A 23,233-nucleotide genomic window follows, 5' to 3' on the forward strand; every position below is an offset into this window, starting at 1 on the left:
AGACTTCCCACCCACTTGTGGGTTTTTCTTTTACACGATGCTTGTTGTTTTTGAAAAAAGGACAAACTTCCTATCAAATATTTCCGGCATCCAATCTCCCAAGAATGTTGTCAAGTAGTTGCTTAATTCAACCGGTTCTCAGGCAGAATGCTTGTCTTGTCTTTCACAGACATGAACCAGCTTCTTCATATCACAGGGCTGTCACAGCACTACACAAACCGTTGACATTCTACTGCTAGACTCTCAATCCCCTGCATCATACAGAACAGCAGCTACACAACGATATTATGTGAAAGTTGTCTTTACACGTGATTTAAACTTTCCATTTTGAAGGCCCAGCAACAGGTCTCCCATAAACTTTGATGGAGCTATCACAATATAGGGCGAAAAATTCCACAACAATTTAACACTGCTGAGAAGAAACTAGCAATTATTTTATTTAAAATATATATGTATAATCTGCACAACTGAAAAATCCCCAAGAAAGCTTATGAAACATATCAATAAAACAGAAAACAATGAGCACAATTAAGAGCAACAGGCAGCACACTGTTTAATAAAACAGTATCTCAAATCATCAAAGCAAAGAGAATATACAGTAAAACAATGCCAGGAATAAAACAGCAGCCAGTAATTAGAAGCAATGGTAGGGGAACCACAATTCAGGAGAACACAGTGTGTGTGTGTGCGCGCGCTTGGAGGGGTTCATCTAGTGTCTAAAGCTTAAGTTTGACACCAATCAAATTGATACAGGGAAAGAGTTGAAATCAGATGTAGTAGACCAGTGGTTCTCAATCGCCATAACACTGCAACTCCAACTGCGGTGGTGGGGGCAGTGTGTCCCCGCACACGGGTGGCAGGCACAGGTGTTTGCGGGCATGTGTGCAGGCACACAACAATCTGGTGGCAGTGTGGAAGCAGCCAGAGCTATGGCTCTGCTGCTGCCAGCCGCTGCCTGCTACCGCCACCCGCCACCGCCGAGGCCACCAACCTGGCGACCCCGCAGAAGGGGCCAGGTGACCCCAATTGGGGTCAGGATCCCAAGATTGAGAACTGTAGTAGATAAAATAAGAGTTATTTTGGATTCAGGTATACTGGACTTCAAAAATATCTGTATTTACGAGTATTTCCAAATCCCAGTATGGGTATGGTATCTGGGAATGTTCAGGAATCTCAGTTTTTTTCAGAACCATTACACCCTATGGGGACCATTTAAGTAAATGAAAAATCTATCCTAGGGTATATTCAGTAGTCTGGGGGAGGTGTTCAGGTAGAAAGATCAAATTTGCCGTGCAGCTGCTAGAGCCTCTCCTCAAAGGAAACCCCATGTTTCAAAAGATTAGAACGGGGGGGTCCATTTCTATGGGTACCCAAAGAACATCCCCCCTCCCCCATTGTTTCCAGTGGGGGAAATTCACAAGAAGCCCAGCAGAATGTCCCAGAGAGTTTCTGCAGTAGAAAGAAAAGCTTGTGTGCGTGAGGGAGGGGGGGCATTTTTGCAAGGTCAGAAGAACCAGTGTAATGTGCCTAGCAACCAGTGCCACTGTGGCAATGCCAAAACTCAACAGGACTGCAGTCAAACCTGGGGGGAGGATTTCTGCAAGGACAGCAACACCAGTGCAATGTACTAGCAGAACCCAGTGCCACCCGACCAGTGCCCAGCAGGGGGGAAATGGTCTTAAGAAAGCAATAAGAGACTAAACCAATTGCCTCTCCATACACAAAGACCATTTATACAGATTTTAGACTGTATTTTTCGATCCAGTCTTTCTTTCTTAAAAATCTTTCTTAAAAATTGTTCAACAAAATTTCTTAAATTTTCTAAATTTTAATTACTCTTTTAAAACAGTCTCAAAACTGTACCTATTATATATTTTATATTGTGAACCGAGATGTTTATATTTCTCTGAACTATGATGCTAGCTGTTATACTGTAAATAAACCAACTTGAACTACACAAAGACAAGACCAAAACAAAAATAAAAGAAAATAAAGAAAAGGGGGAAAAAGCAAAGGGAACAAGCACCAAAGTCTGACCCTCCCCAAGGTAAAAAAACAAAACAAAGGATGGTGAATGAGAGAGAGAGTAAAATAGATTCTTAAAAAAAATAAAGAAGAACCTCTCCCCAAAACGAACCAAAAAATGAATGTTAACAAAGTTTTAAACCTGTTCAAAAGAACCAAAGCAGAAATAAGGAATACTTGGCTTCCTACATCTTACAACCTACTACCAGGATCAAACAAAACAACTGTTAGCCACAAAACCAGAAGGAACTTAACCCTAAGACTAACACCAAAGGGGGGGAAGGGAGAAAGGAAGATTTGAGACCCTTGGTCTCACCAACCACCCCCCCCAGCCCAAACAACAAGTAACAAAAATCTCCAAATTGTAAGCTGCAAAACCAGAAGGAAATAAAATATAATAATAAAACCAAGTGATTAATAATAATAATAAAACCAAGTGAATAATAAAAAAGCCTGAAGCCCTTGGCCTCACCTCCCACCCCAAACCTCCCATCCACAAAACCTAAAGAATTACTAACAGTAAAATAATGAAACAAACAAAAAAATTGTTCAGTCACTGTCTTCATTCTTCTTTAGGCAGGAAGAAGACTTGGATAGAATTTTCCTTGGCTCTGCATATCTAAGGGACTGCCTCTCCCCATATACCCCCAGAAGATCAACGAACACCAATTCTTATGCTCCCTGTTCCTAAGGAAGTGTGCCTGGCCTTGAGAAGGGCCAGAGCCTTTTTGACTCTGGCCCCAGCCTGGTGGAATATGCTGCCGGCTGAAACTTGGGCTCTGACGGAACTAGCAAAGTTTTCCCAGGGTTTGCAAAACAGCATTATTCAACCACAGTGAAGACAGGGGCAAGTTAATCTCAACCCCCCCCCCTCTGACCACAAACAATGGCTGGTGAGACAAAAGATAAAGGCCATGAAATGGAAAACGAACAGAGCAGGAGGAAATTGCTTTATTTTATTCTTTTAAGTTTATTGTTTTTCTCAGAAACTTACACTATAATCACTGTACACTGCCATGAGCCTGACCGGAGAGAGCAGCTTATAAATTAAATAAATAACAATAAGAATAACAAATCTAAGGGCAATCTAGGAAACAAAATTAAGTCACCCAGACATGTTTTTAGCATAAAAATCCTTTCTACCCATTAAGTCAAGTAATCTACAGTAAATTAGATATTAGTGCTCGCATTTTTAATTAACACAGTCAAAAATAAGGTGCTGGATTATGTCACTACTTATCTATTCCTCAAGGATGGTCCCCATCTGCAGATATCTAAATCTGCGAATCAGGGCCACCCTTGTCCAAATGGGTTCTATAGAAAAATCTGAAAACTGGAAAACGCAACATGGGATTTAAATCTCCCCTCAAAGGCTGGGAACAACACTGGGCTTGCCTGGAATGAAGGTGGCTGCAGGGTGGAGAGTCTGGAAATAGGACTGGTCAGGTGGCACTGTAAGGGATGGGGACAAGCTGGAGATACAGGCAATGGAGCTGATGCGGGGGGAGCCTGCAGTGGTTTCTAGTAATGGTGCGGGGAGGAGCTGAAGCCAACAGCAAGCAGGGATCACTCCTCCACAATTATCACAAGTTCCCACTTGTTTCAATTATATTTTTAGAGATTATGTATTTAAATTCAAGCCATACTGTTTCACTGCTTTCCTTGACACCCCGCAGGTGTGCGCATTAATTTTTAAAAAAACCATGCATGCATTTTGATTACTCACATTTCCCATGTATTCTGAAAGGAGATCTTGCAAGGCTTGTCGCACAGCATTACACTCTGCTACTATGCGCTCCCGTCGGTCATCACGTGTGCAAGATGAATCAGCCATCAGGGCTGCACCACTAATGATGCTCTCCAGGCGCTCTTCCAGGGAAGGCCGAAAACGCTCCTCGCTGAAGTTCAAAGGATCCACAATAATTTGTTTCTGGCAAAAAAGAAAGGAGATTCAACTCTTAATAAATGAGTAACTACTATGGACCAGTGTGATTAACGTTACCTTTGAATTGCCAAGCAACGTTAACGGTTATAACAACCATGTATTGACATACACAACGCTGGCAATATTTACATCAAACTGTATCCGGAATTATTCAGATTCATTTAATTAATCTAGAGAGGCCCACCACAATAACAGAGTCTTAGTAGAAACAAGCATTTTGCATTTCAGTCAGAGAAGAGAATCCAAATCTAGCGGGTTCTAGACACCCATATTTAGAATGCCACCAACTTAGTTCCTTCATTTGTATCAGTGTTTTGAATTAGTATGCATCAGCACAGTTCAGAGCACATTCAAGATGCCTCAATGATTCCCCCTTTTAAAAATGTAATATGGCTCCTTGACAAGACTGGTTTCATCCATGAGAGCTATGGTTTGTTAATGCAAGAGTGTTTTAGGTGCTTCTTGTTAACTGCACAGATTAAATAATGCAGCTGTACCCAACTTCCTCTTAGAGAGGCTGCTGAACAATGAGGTTCTGGAAGGTGGGTGATATTACAAAGCCTCCCATGCATATATATGTATTAATTAGATCCACACAGTCACAGTCCATTACAAACACGGCCCACCAAAGCCTTGCCACTGTTTCAACCATTCATACACCTTCATTCAAGCCAACTAATATCTGCTGTTCCCTCCTCAGCTGCTTTGACAATTCATGCGGGAGAAATCTCATTGGAAATATGAAATGGGAGGATAAGCCCTATGACCTTTTAACCGACAAAAACGCCCCCTAGACATCCTTGCCCCTCCAATCAACCCATCAAGACTCTCTGAAGCTGCCCAAGTCAGAAGCCTTGGCAGCATCGCCAACCAATCCCATCCTTCTGCTCAAACCTAGTTGCCTATTTCCACTCCACAAGCATTTCAGGGCTGCCAATTCAAAATGCCTTGCAGCCAGTACAGCTTACACGCACGCATGCATGGAAGGAGGCATTCTGAGAGTTCTGCTGAAGTGCAAAGTCTCAGGGGAAACAAGCCCAGGGTATTGATCTCATTTGCTTATAAAGCTCATTATTCTTTCTGACATGAAATACTCAAGGATATTTACAATAAAGCCACAGAGTTGTTGGAATAACACTAAATCATCAGGCAGATGCACATTCACCAAGGTGGAATCTTAGTGGTAGTAAGGGGATACTAAGGTGGAATCTGAACACTGGTCTTATTGTCACCTATAGAATCAAGCAAAGAGCTGGCCTTCTGAGGGAGGTTTCTCTACAGATGTAGAGCCACCAAGATACCCTGCCTAGAAGAAATGATCCACGCTAAGGCTTCTCCAGCAGTGTTTTATGACTAGATTTAATTTAATTTATAATTGAAAGGTTCCTGATGCAATGTTTTGTAGTGTAAGATTGTACAACAGCTATGCCTGGCCCTTTAAGAACTTTCAAAGCAGTGCCAGTTCCTGGAGCCAGGCTTGGAAAAATTGGCAGCCCTGGATATAGAACAGTGGCTACCATCTACACAAAACAGAAAAACCAAGTTCAGGTGTGATTGTGGAACAGACATGCCAAGAAGGAGCAGGGGACAGCCAGTGTGGTTGGAATACAGGATAACTGATGGGGAGGACACATGTTCAAACCTGTGCTCTGGCTGATCCGGAAGCAGTCAGCATAACCTCATGCCATTGTTCTCAGGAAAGGGCCATGTGTTGCCCTGTGCTCCTTGGAGAATGAATAATAAATCTGTTGTCCAGGGACTTCTCTTAACAGGATAAAACCCCAGCCTTTTCAAAAATAAGTTTCTGCAAGGACGTTTTCATGGTGAAGGAGGTACGGATGGGAAAAGTACCAAGGATATGAGGAAAAGTAGAGGGGGAAAAAAGAAGCTTCATAAGTGAGCACTACGGGAAATGGGAATAAATGACACAAATCTAATTGGAGGAGGGGGAAATTGGGGCCAGACCTCATGCGTTTTATGTCAATATTTCAACTATTTGATGGCCTTCTCACTACTCTGGGCACATGCCAAGAATAGACAGCTTACCTGTCTACAGTAAGCCTGCTCTGGCATTGAGAGAAACTGTTAGGATGTCATAGATTATCCATGACAATTCTAACTCCCAAGAGAATGCTGGGAAAATTTAGTTTCTCTATTGGAAAGAAAATTGGTTGGGGAAAATGTTTTATATGGGGACAAAAGTCCTCTGCAGTCACTCTGGAAGACAAGGTTGTTCAAAAGATTTTGTTGAGTTTAGTTTGTTCATCTCCCATCCTCCTCAAGGAATGTGTGCATCATCATCATCATCATCTCTTTCCGACTATATGGCAGCCTCTTTGAGCTCTAAGGAAGAATTCTGAAATCCCATAAAACCTTGAAGAACTTGGGGGAAAACATCTTACAAAAGCTGTAGATCTTTCAATTTGAAGATACATACTTCAATATGGATTTATGATAGCTTATTTTATCAGGTAAATGTAGTTATGGTGAATAACTGAAGAGTTTTGTGTGTCACTATAAGCAAAATAAAGAAAAAGGCAACAAGCAAGTTTGTTTATTGCATTTAAAACTGTCCTGTTTCAGGCACAGTTTTTCTCTATTGTGTTGGTAATTTTTCACTGTGTATCCCATGTTGGCGCTGTAGCATTTTGAACTACTGAAGAGACCATCATTTAACTGAACATATATGTTCACTGCTACTTTGTTTTTCATATAAAATGCGTATGTAGGAACAAAAGTATGTTGAAGCCTACATACTGTTTCCAAACCTAGGTAAACAAACTCTTTATTTACTACAACACTGGGGGTCTTTATATTCAAGCTTTTTTCCTAGCCAAGACCCTCTTCCCAAAGAAGATGACATACTTGGGTATCTTACAGCACACCAGTGGCAGCTTTATGACAAATGCTGGCTACAACTGGAACTGTTCCTGTTCAAATTAAGGCATTTGTTGGGGCAAAGGGAAAAAAATGTAATAGACTCTGTTATTGCTCCAATCAAACATCTTTACTACTCCAATCAATTGAAAGTCAACAATTATATGAGTGGTGATCATCTGCTCATTTATTTCAGTCTGTGCCCTCAGCATTTAGCCAGGCCACAAAGTTTATCACTCTCTCCAAATTCGGCCTTTGATTCAGCTGTTATGAACTCTTTGTCCTCAAAAGGTCTGTCCAGCTATTGTTCCCTCATCCAACTCTGCCAATATAAATCTGGCCAACCTGCTCAAGATTCTTGAATCATTCAAGTCTCTCTATGTCAAGGATATTCTATTAGATTAGAGCACAGAGAAATGTCCGGTTTAACAGAGATTGCAGATTACTTAAAAGGCAGATCCAGTGGAAACACTGAGAATTTAGATGAAATAATACTACCACAGTTCTGAGGGGAATTGCTAAGCTTTAAAAAAGAGCTACCAATGAAGGCTTTTATGGCTTTACATTGCATAAATCTAATGAAGGACAAATTTATGCTAAAGGTGCATACTATATTTCATGTTCTTAATGGCGTAAAAAAATTGATAGTTGATTACAATTTGGCTCAGATGACACTGGTTCCCCTACCCAAAGTTTTATGGTTGGAAGGGTGGCTGGAGGAGGGGAAAACAAGAGACAAAGGCAGTACGTCAGGAGAGAATATTCAGCCTGGGAAGCACAGAGACCAAGACTAGGTTAAGTAATGGGACTGAACAGCAGATTAAAGAAGAACTTATTCAGCCTCAAGGTAGGAACCTGTCTTTTCCTTCCCCTTCTGTTACACTGTTAAAGCACCATGTAGGCTGGCAGCAATATTCTAGTACTGATTTCTGGAAAGAATGGGTGGTGGCAGCAAGCGCCTGAGGGACTGAAAGAGCAAGGAACAGGAGGGAGGAGAAAAGTATCAGGGAGAGATGCTGGAGGAAAACCTCGTAACACTGGGCTGCTGGCAGGAACTATCAGGGAGGCAGGAAAAGTCCTAGGCAGCCTATGGAGGTGACTAAGCAAACATCCAGATTTTGCCCAAAATCTGTACTTCCCAAGGAAAGGGAGAAGCCTTATATGACTGCACAAGGGAGGAATGAAGGGCCCTGCCCTCCTAAACTTGGTGATGGGAAAATGAGATGTGGGGGGGGGGGAAGCCAGACAGAAATTTTCATTATTTTCCAAACGATGAAGTTTGGCTTAGGATCAAAAAGAACTCCTGTTTCCTTCAGGAAATGGGACAGGGAATCTGATGCTGTATTCTGACAAAGGTGCGCTCATTGCAAACCTTGAGGACAGGAGAGAGAGCGGACTTTGGAAAATGCACTGAAAGAAATGTGGAAGTCTTGAGGGAATTCTGTAAGGCAGCAGAAGCCTATGGGAAAGCAGCATGGAGTTACGACAAACCACAGAATTAAGGGCCCAGAATTAAGGGTTATTCGCAGGCTGCCTGGTGTGTATGGAATCTTTGGTTGTAAACCCTTTCAGAATAAAGCTGTGTGCTATACTTTGTACAGCCCCCCTGTCTGATACAGTTCCATGAATATGACAAGTGCAGCCTCTCAAAACAAGAGATGTGCCTTGCCTAAAGCAAAAGATCAGTCCATCCATCTATAAATTTATGAATGCTTTAATCCCTGTTTCAATAATTTGTGCTTACGAGCATCTTTTCAAAGTGGAAACTCAGGTTCTGAAATAAAACCAGAGACATCTTGACATCGAATAATGAGCTGGCTCACAAGTTTTCAACATGATCTGCAGAGGTCTGAACCACCCTGCTTTAGGTATTGTATATACTTACATATAAGCCGACTCGCAGATAAGTCAAGGCACCTAAATTTACCACAAAATCTGGGCAAACTTACTGATTCGCATATAAGCCAAGGGTGGGAAATGCTCCATCATCACAGGCTCTCCCATCCAGCCCACCCCCCCCCCCAACAAATACAGAAAAGTCAAGAGGATGAATAGCTGCTGGTTTTTGTACCCCGGTTTTCACCCACGGAAACCAAAAGAATAGCTTGAAAGAAGTGATTAAGAGGAAGAAGTGAAGGCAAAAGGAAGAAAAAGACCAGAGTCCTTCAGTCAAACCACTGATGTCCTACAAACTGCCAGAGCAACGACTGGTTGGCTGGAGCAGGCGTTTAGTTCAATTACCGTATATACCCCTGTATAAGCCGAGGAGGGCTTTTTCAGTGTGAAAAAAGGTGCTGAAAAACTAGGCTTCTACATGAATATATAGGGTATATTGTTTATGGCTTCCCCCTTTTTGTGCGTTTATGTGTGGTCAAGTCACAGTGGACTTTTGGTGGCTCATAGGGTTTTCAAGGCAAGAGACATTGCTTGCATCCACATCACAACTCTGCTATTCCTTGGAGGTCTCCTAGCCCAATAGTGGCCAGGGCTGACCCTGCTTAGTGTCCGTGACTGGGCTTGCCTGGCCTATCCAGGTCAGGGCGGCTGCCCTTTAGAAGGCTTAAATATTTACTGGGCACATTTTTTCCCCTGGTGAAATTCAAGACTTACATCAAAGTTGTTAAGTGCATAAGCCAACTCTCCCCCACCGCCATGCTGCTGAACCGAATCCTCCGAAGCTGTTGCTTGGGCTGCATTAGAGATTCCTGTAACGGCCTGCTGCAACTGCTTGTAGATCAAGTCCCTGTTGGCTTTGTAAGCAGCTACATCGGGATGTTGCAGGCACGCTTGAGAAGCAGTGTACAGTATAGGGATGTTTTTCTGAAGGATTCCTCTGGCTGCAGCCATCTGGTCACGATGACCAATGTCCTTTAATTCCTGCAGAGAATACATTCAAATAAAAGTATTATGCCTGCTGAAATAACGGCTCAGACTCCCACACAGCTGCACACTGCATTTTGCTACTTTTCAGAGGTCTAGCATTCCAATGGAAGGCACAAAAGTTCTACATGGCCTCTAAAGCAGCCAGCTTGAAGCCACCGAGTCTTGAATGTTCAGTTTTAAATTCCAAATCCTAGGACTTTGCTTCTATGCTCCAAATTATATTTTCCTCTAGTCCTTGACACCAGCACACTACAAGTTAGGACCTTGCTACAAGCATACTGGACTAACCGCTGAAGTACAGCTATGGAAACTGATGATGCTGGAGGGGTAGTGGTGGCACAGGCTGGGTCTTCTGATGAGAAGAACAGGAATTCAGGTCTGGAAATGTGCACTTTAAGAAAATCAATATTATTGGATTTTGAAAAGGGCATAAATGCTGGCATTCAGGTGCACCTAATACTGTTTTGGAGGAATTCTGGAATCATTCGAGTTCCATCATTCTTTTTGGAATTCTCACTCTGTTTTTCTGTACTGATCAAAGGCTACAGCATGCTGTAATGGTAAAAGAGTGCCAGTATCTAATCTGGATAGCCACGTTTGATTCCCTGCTTCTCCATGTGCAGCCAGCAGGGAGACCTTAAGCCAGTCACAGTCCTGTTAAAGCTGTTCTCACAAAGCAACTCTCTCAGCCCCTCACAAGGAGTCTGTTGCAGAGAGAGAAAGGGGAGGCTTTGAGATTCCTTTGGGAAATGAAAAGCAGGGAACAAAACCAACTATTATTCCTCTTCTTCTTGTACTAAGCCAACTTACTGTATCTGCATTTGCACTCCTGGAAGGCAAGCACCAGGCCTGCACAATTAGAACTGCATCATTTCTGTTTATGCTTCAGCATTGCTGGATCCAAGGTAATTATCATCACTGATAAGTCTGAGAGTTTTTTTTATTCTCCTACCACAGACTTCAAACAATTAAGCTGAAGTTCACTATACCTCTACACATAACTCCCTCCTCATGTTGACTCAATGCGCAGGAGAGCTGGCAGAAACATGCTGGCCCCACCCTGTCCTCTACTGGTTTGTGTGAATGGTATCTATGTGCACAGATAGTGTTCATATAAATGCTTCTTCACTGTGACGGGGATGCTGTTTTTGAATGTTGTTGAAGGGAAAGGGAGAGTTCACATGGACACTGCTTCTGTAAGCAGATGCCGTGCTCACAACATGGAAAGTATGGGCCAACATGACTGTGCCTACTTTGCCTCTCCACACATTCAGAATACGGGAAGAGGCCATTTGTACAAGGCTTATGTCCCAAGCCCTCATGTCACTAGTTCTAAGCTAAACACTAGTGAAAGTGGTTACAGTTGCAACAATTTCTCAATCCTTCTGTTCCCTATAATCACTGAAAACCTCAGAAATCACTCTATTGATAACAGTAACCAGGAAACAACCAGCTGCTTGGCAGACTCCCCCAAAGGTATATATTTTGTTGCATCATTTCCCTCACAGAAGTTGTACCACATCCTTTCACACGTGCGGAATAGCGCACTTTCAGTCTACTTTACTAGCCATCTGCAAGTGGATTATTTTCATTTCACACAATAAAAACCAGTTTCAAAGTGGACTGAAAGCACATTATTCGTCAAGTGCGAAATCAGCCCTCCCACGTTTAAATTGTATCATTCCTTTATTACATGTTAAGCTTTCATTTTCAATATAGATTTTACATTATATTTGGTTACATTGCATATATAATTTTCTCTGTTCTCCATAATCCCCAGACTTATTATTCACCTATGGGCAGTTTGCCCACATGCTTTCTAGAGTTAACGTGTGCTATCCATATAAATCACATTTTAGATGGCCTTTAACACTTGATGATGAATTGCCAATTCATCAATAGCTTCCATTTTATAATATTGACCAACATGGGTTCTGTCCAAACATTACAAGCCAGTATGAAAAAAGATGTGCAATTTGTACTATACCTGTTGTCTCTTGCCTGCCATTATATTAAGTTTATCCACCTCTGGTTTAAGGGCTTTGTACTGTATTCCTAAATCCTGTTCAGTACCAGCATTTCTGAGTTTCAGGATGCCTTCTTCTACCTAGAAAATCAAGATGCGTTTTAAACTAGGTAGAAAATGGGAAGGTTTCACAGTTTAATAGATTCTGGAAAAGTGTTCAAGCAGTACCATGAACTGTTACCACCCTCTCCCTAGAGGCATGTTAGTTTAGTGGAAAGTACTGATTGCAAATTGCACAGACTTCAGCAAACCATTACCATCTTTCAAGCAGTACAGAATTAGACGCTGGGTTTCAACCTAAAGAACAGAGCAAGTTCATTAAAAGTCCACTGTAGTTTATGTAAGGAACTACATGAAAAATACTTGCGGGACCAAGACGTAGGCTGTGGCACAGGGGGAACCAAACAATTAGCAGGAACTGGCTCCAAATCACATATCAGGACCTGTGTGATTCTTGGGGGGTTTGCCATGGGGAAGGGAAACCCACACAAATCTTTTCAATTTTCCTCAGAATTTGACCCACAATTTAGCAAGATGGTTAGTACATCCAGTTACTGAGAAGCATAGGCTCTTTTTAAATTTTCTTTTGTGAAACCTGACAGCCATTAAAGATGGCGACAGATCTCCGGGGAATGCAACAGACCTGCTGGATCAGATCCAGACATCCCATTTCAACAGTAGACTGATGCCTCCAGGAAGTCCACAGGCAATCCCAGCCCACTTCAAACATCAGGATTCGTTCTATAATAAACCCACCACAGGATCACAGGCAAGAAATTAAAAATGGAGCTTCAACTTACGACTTTTAGCTGAACAAGTAACTTGTACACATCTGCCATGTCAGCCAAAATTAGCAGCCGGGTAACCGCTGACAAGAGGGCACGGGCTGCTCTCACCATGTTCCCTCGCTTCACAGACGAACATGGGTCATCGGCAAATTCCCCTGAGGCACTCTTCATTAAGTCTCCTGTGCACACACCAAGTTAGCAAAGAAGTGGTTACTGAGCACATTTATTATGAGATCTTGGAGGGGGGGGGGGAGTTTGTCTTTCTATTAGTTGTAAACCAGTATCAATAATGAAATCAATCTTGATCAGTACATTGGTAGTAAATATTAATGACTTGACATTAGAAAATATTAACTGCTTAATGTTAGAAAATTAAGAGCTGGCTCAAATGTTCAATAAAATGAAATAGCAGAGCCTTTAGGTTGTCCAATGGCCTATACTAGGATGAGCCCCTCAAAAATCCAGAACAGCAACTGGAAAGGAGGCAGCAGCTCTCTCCCTACCCTACAAGTTTTCCATTTGAATGGAGCAGGTCCAGTAGCACCTTAAAGATCAACAATATTTCTGGTATGTAAAGTTTCAAGCATCAATGCTCTCTTTGTCAGATACTAGAACGTGGCTTTTATGTAAAAGCCAGCTTGGTGTAGTGGTTAGGAGTGCGGACTTCTAATATGGCGAGTTGGGTTTGAATGTACGCTCCCCCACATGCAACCAGCTGGATGACTTGGGCTAGTCACAGCACTGAGAAAACTGCTCTGACCGAGCAGTGATATCAGGGCTCTCTCAGCCTCACCCACCTCACAGGGTGTCTGTTGTGGGGAGAGGAAAGGGAAGGCGACTGTAAGCCGCTTTGAGACTCCTTCGGGTAGAGAAAAGCAGCATATAAGAGCCAACTCTTCTTCTAAAGGAAAATCCAAAGCTGAAATCCACCTCCTGCAGACTAAAGAAGTGCATCCCACTCCATTATACCACTTCAGGGCTCTGCCACCTCATTACCACCTTATTTCCCTGCATGTGTGAATCAGGCCTCTGAGACCTTTAAAAACAAAGGACTAGATAGAACTGTCATGTTTCCCATTTTATAACGTTCATTTCAGCTTTAGAGATTCAAGTTATTAACTAATTCACATTACAATCACTAGTATAACCAAGCTTGGTAGTAATAACATTCAATTGTATTATACCCAAATCGAGTACTTCAAGTACTATGCATATTTCCTCTGAGATCATTATGTAAATATCTGTATGGCCTGAAAAGGCACATCTTGTAAGATCTAGTCCAGCCTCAAGAAAAACATACATACTGGATTTTTCACTTTCTAGAAAGGCATTTCTTCCAAATAAAGAGATGGGCAGGCTTCTCTCAGGTTCCAACAAGTTGAGCGATTTGAGGATAAGAAGCCCAAAAGTATGTTTTATTTAAACAGAAATTCAAATGCACAGAAACCTCAGAATACCACAGGATGGACTATGGTATATATGGAATGCTTTGGGGTTCTAGGTGCCTGTCACAAATTCTAACTGTTTGGTGTAGTGGTTAGGAAGAGCCAGTTTGGTGTAGTGATTAGGAGTGCGGACTTCTAATCTGGCATGCCGGGTTCGATTCTGCGCTCCCCCACATGCAACCAGCTGGGTGACCTTGGGCTCGCCACGGCGCTGATAAAATTGTTCTGACCGGGCAGTGATATCAGCGCTCTCTCAGCCTCACCCACCCCACAGGGTGTCTGTTGTGGGGAGAGGAATGGGAAGGCGACTGTAAGCCGCTTTGAGCCTCCTTCGGGTAGGGAAAAGCGGCATATAAGAACCAACTCTTCTTCTTCTTCTTCTTCTTCTTCTTCCTATAACACCCCATTCATCTGCTATGTTGCCAAAAAATGACGTAGTGGTGGCAGAAAAGGGAAAAAGCTGTTCTAGTTCTTTCTTTGCTCTTGGAGGGGAAAAGAGGGCACTGCGAAGTATGACCAAAATATGTTATAATAACGACCAAGCCCGTTGCATTCCGGAAAACTATGGACACTAGACTGGGGGGGGGGGGGGGCGGAGTGGAGGGACTCTGAACGGCCTCCCCCCAGGACCTGGAAAGGCTGCAGGTAGTTATGGAACTTACTGGCAGGGGCAGCTCTCACGCAGCAGAGATCTGCAGCCTCCAAGCCTCATAGAGAAGTGGAAGGAGGAGAGGGTGGGATGGAAGGTGATTGTTTGGCCGCTGGACAGACAGGCAAGCTGGTTGGAGGAGGAGGCACTCAGGGGCGGGACAGCTGCCCTGAGTGGGTGTTAAGTGCTGAGTGGCACTTAAAACATGAGGCATGCTCTTCCTCCAAGGCCTTACCAGAAATATTAAGTAGAACAGATGAGTTGCTTTGGGCATGAGAGTTCCCAGAATGCATAGAGAACATGAAAGAATATAGACTGGAGGAGAAATCTACAAACTTTCTCTTCCCTTTTGGCAAATTCTGTCACCGCAGCATTCCCTAACGTGCAAACAAATAAAGGTAGGATTTTAAAAAACCACTATTCTTCTGCTCGGAGCACCAGAAAACCATCTGGCAGGTATGATCCTCATCTCATTTTAAAAATGGCTTTTCCAGCTTCTAAAGTAACTCTTCTGAGCCAAAGAACTACACATTTGGCAAGTAGCTCTAATTAAAAACTTCTGAAGTCAGTGAATTCATGTTTTAGAAGCTTGGGGGTTAAGAAATGTTTCAACCTTACAAACTGAGTTCTGAAAGGCTACTGTCGCAGGGTACAAATGCTTATTTTAAATGGCAATGGCAGCATTTTTTTAAAAATGAGAGTACGATTTTCCCAGGTCATAATATACACCTTGTTTGCGAACATCTTCCACAGCTGCCACCAACTCTTCTTTAAGAAACTGGCTCTCTTTTGCAATTTTATCGCCTTTCTCCAAGAAGTTCTCTGTGGCTTGCTCAACCGATGCAGCTAAAACATGTGCCTTTTTAGAACGGCCTCTTTTTTTATTGGAAGGGCCCTTGTTACTAGTATTGACGAGGGTTGTAACCTAGAAAACAAAAAGCAAACATTTTTTTCACATATGTATTGGAAGCGTTCCTGACTAATCAATCTATATCAGCATATTTCAGAATTCAGAGCTTACTGTTTAAAGTTTCAGTCAAGAGCTTAAACAATTTGAGAAACGGACTGGAAAAGTGGGACCATTCAATGCATCCTTAGAGTTTCAGGTTTCATAAGAAACTAGAGAACTTCATTTGCCAGTCATTCGATCCATAAGTTTTGAAAGCAAGTGCCGAGACAATGGAATTCTCACATTGCACACTGACCCAGCTGGATAAGTAAGGGCCAATATACGACCTTATCTTCCCGGAACAAGGGACTTGACTGCACTGTACAACTAACTGTAAACTCTGCAAATCTTGTTTTCATTTCTCTTGTACCTCCATTTCAGTCTTCCAGTTTGCTTTACTCATGCCTTTTTTTCCTACTTGTAATCTTCTTACACAACCTTGCTTCTTTGCTGTTCTCCTGTACTTGCTTTCTAATACAGCATTCTTCCCCACTTCCATGCTGCTTTTAAAAAATGCTCAGAAGTAATTTCTCTTATTCTTTCCTAGCTCTCTCCCGATCCAACATCCCAGTAATTTCTCATGAACAGTCTTCCATTTTTCCTTCATGTATTTCATGAGCAGAAGTGCATATTAATTGGCTGCTATGCCTTTTCAACATGATCTACAACCAAAGAACCCTTTGTACTCCCTAACAGCTTATATTACACCTTTGATAAGCACAATGCGGTTCCTACTGCTGACCAATGATACAAATGCAAGTAAAACCATTAGTCTCCCAATGAGACATTGTGGAGCCAAAACATTAAATAAAAAGTAGGGTTTTTTTTTACCTGAGTAACAAGAGGTTCTAACAATCTCTCCACTGCCAGCGTTCTTATCTCCAGGCTTTTGGGATCCCATTTGAAGTTAACGTTTCCTGTGTTAATGGCAGTCATCTCTGAGAAGATAGAAGTATCTGGTTATTTCACTGTCACTATCACAGCATTCCACAAAGCACAATCCTATGCTTGTTAATTCAGACATTAGTATCACTGCCCCAAAAAGGTATGCACAGGATTGCAAACCTCTGACTTAAAAGGCAAGGTCAATTACTGTTTTCTCCTGCAAGAAGAATAGAAGCAAAAAAAAAAAAAAGTTTCCCCCTAATACACATCAAAGAGAAATCAGGAGACTGAGAATCAGCAAAGTTAGGGGGGAGCAAATCTAAGAAATTCCTTCCCTCCTTCCCATCTTACTCCCCGCCCCACCACTGCCAGTCCATCACCCCTGAACCCACCACCAGTCTGCCGTGTGGGGGAGGGGGGGCAATCTGCCCTAGATGGTCAGGGTGTCCTAATGAGGGACCCTCTATTTTTCACAATCTGGCCTCAACTGAATGTCTGGTGGAAGAGCTCTATCCTACAGGCCCTGAAGAACTGTGAAAGCTCTGTCAGGGTCCTCAGCTCTTCCAAGAGCTCATTCCACCAGGTCGGGACCAGGACCAAAAAGACCCTGGCCCTAGCCGAGGCCAGGCACCACCAGCAGATTCAAACTGGGGGCATAAGGAGACCAGTGGTTCCTCAGATGGAAGATTAGCTGGTTGAAGGTCATGCTTGAACAGCAGGATGGACCTGAAGTGACATCTTTCTCCTTCAAAGTTATAAAACTGAGACCACACCACGTGGGACACTAGCAAACACCTCGAAGGCAGGTGCTTAGCAAACACTCTGGTTCCTATTTAGAATGGAAAAATGAACATCTACATGCAGTAAGCTTCTACCCCCATCACAGTGCGCAGAACTCCAGCATCCTTCAGAGGATTCAAGACAGGGCACCTGAGCTCCCAGCCTTCCTTCCAACCACACAGCTCTATGTCACATAAGGAAAGTTGGATATTGTGAGGGGGATTCCATGGAAGAAAGGGGAAAATGTGTTATAAACCACTTTGGATCTCCACTGGGAAGAACATCATACTATACAAATTTCATACACAACCAATATTATGACAAACTTCTGTGTCTATTTTAAATTAAAGCCAAATATATAGCACATAAGCCAACTGCTGAATCAGCCCTTTTGTACTGACTTCCACAAAGCTCTCATTTTGTGAGGGGATCCAATTATGAGCTTTGCCCCCTACAAGCAAGGACACCCCTACCCTTGTCCTCTGATTGAGGTGGAGATATAGTCCTCCTCCCGATACTCTTCTGCTGTACAAAGAAATAAAACTTCTGAAGCCACAGCTAGCATGAATACTTCAAAGATAAGCCACACGAGACCGCATGAAACAGCCAGAAAAGCATTCCATTCTCAATTCATGGCATTCATGTATGTTTCTAGTGATTACTTTTACCAAGATGCTTTCACATTTATCAAGAATCTGTCCAAGGGAATTCAAAGACACCAAGCTTTGATCATGTGTATGTCTCAAGATATAAACCACACATGACAGAAATGTACTGCAATCTTATTTGAAACAAATTTTGTATCTCAAATTGCAAATAGCCAAAGTTATAAGGAGACTCTTGCAAAGGAAAAGCCAGGTCATCTACAGCAGGGCTCCCCAAACTTAAACAAAAAACTTTAAAGAGGACCAACAAATCAAAACACTGGTAGGACAACCAATCAGATTTCCAGTGGCCAGCCAGAAGGTCTGCTGGAAAGAACCCATCTGAGCCCACCCATTTTCAAAAAATGCTTTGTGGACAACAGGAAAGTTGTTGGCAGGTTCCACAGTGTTCCTGGGCACCATGTTGGTGACTCTTGATCAATAGAGCAGGGGTGGCAAAACTGGCTCTCCAGATATCCATGGACATTACTCTAGAGCGAAATCTCCCCTCCCTCTCCCCCCCCCCCGCAACATTCCATCAAACATACCCTGTTGAAGGAGGACACAAACATCCAGGAAATGGATGATCAGGTGGGAAGGTATTGCATCACTGCCTCTAAATCTGCTCCCTGGCAGCATATGCTATTACCACAGGGAAGCTCCTCTTAGACAACTGTGGTTTCAAGCCACTCCACCAGCACAAGCGTGAGAACAAATATGCAACAATTTTGGCTTACGGCTAGAATGACATCTATATCATGAAAAGAATGTCCACTATAGGAGCTAACATACCAGGCTAATCCACCCCACTTATCCTTGCTTATCATGCCTGGAAACAGAGAATGGAATATTTTCAAGGATTTAAAAAAAACCGTTCCCCCATTTCTAAAGGTTTATTGTTTCATAAAATTAACAATGGATGGATGCCTCTTTCAATACAGCATTTGATATGCTTGGCAGTTTCAACATTGTAATTAGCGTTTTTCAGATGCTTATTCCTGGGAATTATGTATGAGTGTATGTATATGTTTTCCTGATTTTTAACTGAGGGTTAAGGGATAAAACCAAATACCTATAATCCAAATTACAAATCAATTATAAATTCACTTGATGAGGTGCTACTGTAACCTCCATGGACAAGAGTTACATTCAAATGAAATAGATGAGTGGACAACCATGTCCACAGCATATAATTTTCAGCTATTTCAATGTGCTAAAATTGAGTGTTTAAATTTTCATTGCTTTCAGGGTTAATTTTTAAGTTTATACCACATATAAAGGCAGCACATGCTATACCTCCTTTTATAAGCCATATTTCAATAAAAATCATTTCCATTTAAAACTTCTGAATTTGTCTGAATATAAAACCTTTGAACCACACTTTTTCTTAATTAAATATTAATTGCTAATGGGACATCAAAGTAACATTTCTCTTGCTTCCTAATTCCTTCCTGTCAACATGACACAATAACTCTATCCTGTCCTTTGGAGAATTGTACATGTTGTCCCCAAGCTCCTGGCCCCTCCTTCCTTCAACTTCCTGTCTACTCTGACCTTTTCCTCAGGCCATTGTCTCCTCCAATTCTTCCCTTGGGTTCTCTCAGCCTGCTGCTTATTCTACTCCTGCCTTTCAGTTACCTTGCCTCTGGGCTCTTGTCATGTTATTCCCAATTTGATGACCAAGTAACCGGTGTATTGTTTGCCAAACTTTATTGTTTTTTAAAGGAAAGATTAAAAAAGAACAGAAAAAGAAACTGGGAAAGAACTTCCTCCACGGATTACACAATGATATCCGCCTTAGAAGAAAAGCGTTGCTGAAAAGAAGCAATTGCCCACTGATGTCATATCTTTCCATTCTGGAGGCTCAAACTTTTGTTCTTCTATGCCACTTCCATTCCAGGCACAGTGAGTGGCTTCAGAACACAAACCAGATACTGAACAGAGCAATGCATCAGTTTTGGCAGGGGGCCTAGATGACAATTAAACTACTGCATTAATAGAAGTACTGTACTTGTCTGGCAGACGACATACCAGACATTAATCATCTGCCAGAGATCTTTGACTACACAACACACTAGGCAGAGTTCTAACATTGCCACACATTAAAGTGCAATGGATAGAATGGTGTCTAATTCCATATTAAAGCAGCTAGTGGAGGAAGTAATGGACAAAAGCAATTCCTGCCAGAAAGCAACAAGCTCCCTAAAAGTGACATCATTTTATGGGTTTATGATAGCAATTTGTTACTTATCCCTCCGATTTGCCCGGGGAGGATAAGAACACAGAACTGCTTTTCAGAGAACAACCAAGCCAATTCAGGGTGGGAATGGGATACCAAGATAATGCATAAAATGACTGCATTATTTAACGCTACAATCTTGAACATGCACACCTAAACTAAGTCCAAGTTATTTCAGTGGGGTTTATTCAAAGGGGATGTTGATCAAGGCACGGCTTACATTACTTCATAGCTTGATATGTGCAAACTTAACATTTTGAAAGCTGATCGAAACAGAAAGGCATGATGGAAGATCCTGCTTCCCACCACTGCTAAACCCTCTCCCGAAACAAGCTACTAAGGAGGCTACCCAAAACAAGAGAAACAGCAGTAGTACCCTTCACTCCTATTGTCAGCCCTACCATCACAGAAGTTCTTCAACACCACAGCGGGTATAACCACCTAAGGCAAAAACCAACTAAAAAAATGCATTCTGTCAAACTAAAATACAGCTACAAATGCATTAAATGAGCTCCACGACGTCATAAAAGTCAGCTTCAGGAAAGAGCACGACAGCATAAAGTGGAGAACTGGAAAAATCTTAGGCCCCTGGCTGTCCAAAAGCCTAGAGGGGAGCAATATGAAACTTTGTTACACACTGGAGAAGAGAATGAAGATAGATTTCCCTGCCCTAGTTTCTTTCAACAACCACCCAGAACACTTCCAACTAACATGTCAGGTAATTTCAATCTATGATTTAGAAAAGAATGTACCTGACATGATTTAATCATCAAACTGTGACCACCTGTTAGAAGCAGATCTTCCCAACATCAATGACATGAGCTTTCCAGGAAATACATTTCTGGAATTTGTTCCCCAATTCAGGTAAGTCATTTAAATTCATAATGTTAGTGAAAGAAAGCAGATACACACAGGTTTTGGCCATGTTTCATACCCTACCATCTAACACAACAGGTTCATAGCACAATAGCACCAACACTGACAAACAGACAATATTTACACATCTGGAGCGGAGCCCAACCTCCTTTTGCCTAAACCTAATGTAACAGCCGCACACAGAAATAAGCCACAGAAACTTGAAGCATTTTAATTAGTGTTCTACTTTTTGAAAAGTTCACTATGGCCTTCAAAAGTAGTTTAAGCGTATTTGTCAGAGAAGTTGTTGTTTATACTTTGTTTAGTTCAAAGTATAAACAACTTATCTAGCAAATACGCTTAGACTAGTAACATAACTTGCATTCTAAAACCTCATCCATCAAAGTCATATTGAACGAAGCACACCATTTTCACAATCGTTAGGATAGGATATCTGAATGCATTGGACAATGCAAAACAGAATACAATTTTTTTCTGAACACAGGTACAGCAGAAACTCAGACAAAATCCAGTAAAAAAAAAACCTAAAAGAAGTTCTTAATGCTAAACTGTAAACAGAAAAGTCAATTTGACAAGGAGAGGAGGATACTTTTCACTTATTAAAATTTCTTTCCAAGAAAAAAAGAAAAAGTTAAAATTAAGACAGGAGCTATTTGGGGAAATAACTGAAGTGAGCAACATAAAAGTGGTTCTTTCTCATGGAAATACTGCACTTTCCTAGAAGCTGATGGTTCTGCCATGGGAAGGAGCTGACATCACTCAGATGAACCATGTTGTTTCTTCTGGTATGGGGTAACTACCCAAACAGTTTCAGCAACATATGTCTCCAGCCTGACTTTTGGTGGGAAAAAATTTTGGTGGCAAAAAAATTGTCTACCTCTCATGACAACTGAATTATATTTCCCAGTCACTGTGGTAAAGCAGTCAAAAACAGTTCACAGACGATGGTTCCTTCCTTCTCAGGAAGAGCACAGTTAGCCTAAATGCAGAAGCTATGGTTTAATCAGATGTTCCAAGATCCCCTTAGTGCAGGGGTAGTCAACCTGTGGTCCTCTAGATGTCCATGGACTACAATTCCCATGAGCCCCTACCAGCGTTTGCTGGCAGGGGCTCATGGGAATTGTAGTCCATGGACATCTGGAGGACCACAGGTTGACTACCCCTGTTCTAGAAGATAGTGTTCCAACGGCAGACAGATGTCTCTCTCAATGTGTCTTCACATGCATTAACACTCTATATGGCCCTTTAGAAAATGTAAGTCCACAATACTGTATAGGCCCTATATATATTTATTATATTGCAAGGAAAACAGTTAGCCACATTGGTTTGCTGACTATATGAGGCAGTCAAGTTTTCAGGAATCCAGTAAGTTATGAAGCTCACCTGGTAGCTTTGTATCTTAATCTTGTGCAGGCCAAAATATATAGTAACTGACATGAAGCTGTCAAGGGGAAGAGTGTGTGTGTGTAGGCCCTTTAAACTCAGCAGGATTCCAGGCAAGCAAGAATGACTAGGTTATGATGATGTTACTTGTTCCAATGAAAAGTTTAGCATATGTTAATTGGGAGACATAGATCTGTTAAACAATGGAAATTATTTCAATCAGAAGACAAACTGGATGTATGAATTTTGGGATGTCTAGGATGTGATTGCCAAAAATACAAATTAACTGGATAGACTTAAGGCAGTTTTATAACACAGCAATTCAGAAAGACCAAAGACTGAACACTTTCGTATCAACCGCTCCTAATGGGTACACTTATGTTTTTATACTGAAAGATGGAGGGAGAAGACAGGGCTTTACCAGGATTTTCCACGGAGTGCTTACAAAACCCTGATGTCTTTTAAGAATGAGTGAACAGATTAAAGGAATGCATAGGGCAGTTGCCCTATTAGTCTCTTAATCACCAAGCAGCAAGTCAACTTTTGAAGTTGCCTTAAACTTTCCCCAGTAAAAGTCAGCCTCGGAAGACTTCCCCAGAAGTTTCCACCACATAGTCTCTGAAAAAGTGTGCATGCCCAGGAAAGCTCATACCTTGAGTAAAACTTGGGCTGGTCTGAAAGGTGACCCCAGACTCAAACTTTGTTCTGCTGCTTCAGACCAACCCAGCGACCCACCTGAATCTCCCTTGAATGAAACTGGCCTGGTCTTAAAAGTGCCCCCGGCCTCCCAACTTTGTCCTGCTGCTTCAGACCAACCAGGGCTGCCCACGTGGATCTTT

The 23,233-nt window shown here is 42.0% G+C and overlaps 1 protein-coding gene across 1 annotated transcript in view; it reads right to left on the reverse strand.

Moving 5' to 3' along the window:
- CTNNA1 (catenin alpha 1) overlaps nucleotides 1–23,233 on the reverse strand; it is a 97,917-nt gene that overhangs the window by 73,771 nt on the left and 913 nt on the right. The window contains exons 2-7 of the mRNA XM_077312757.1: nucleotides 16,419–16,525; nucleotides 15,368–15,563; nucleotides 12,557–12,723; nucleotides 11,718–11,837; nucleotides 9,458–9,724; nucleotides 3,752–3,955 (exon numbers count right to left, since the gene is read on the reverse strand). Of these exons, the coding sequence (XP_077168872.1) occupies nucleotides 3,752–3,955; nucleotides 9,458–9,724; nucleotides 11,718–11,837; nucleotides 12,557–12,723; nucleotides 15,368–15,563; nucleotides 16,419–16,523 (1,059 nt within the window). The 5' untranslated portion in view covers nucleotides 16,524–16,525. The remainder of the gene's footprint in view (nucleotides 1–3,751; nucleotides 3,956–9,457; nucleotides 9,725–11,717; nucleotides 11,838–12,556; nucleotides 12,724–15,367; nucleotides 15,564–16,418; nucleotides 16,526–23,233) is intronic.

The sequence above is a fragment of the Paroedura picta genome, chromosome 1 (assembly GCF_049243985.1).
Source record: "Paroedura picta isolate Pp20150507F chromosome 1, Ppicta_v3.0, whole genome shotgun sequence".
Taxonomy (NCBI): domain Eukaryota; kingdom Metazoa; phylum Chordata; class Lepidosauria; order Squamata; family Gekkonidae; genus Paroedura; species Paroedura picta.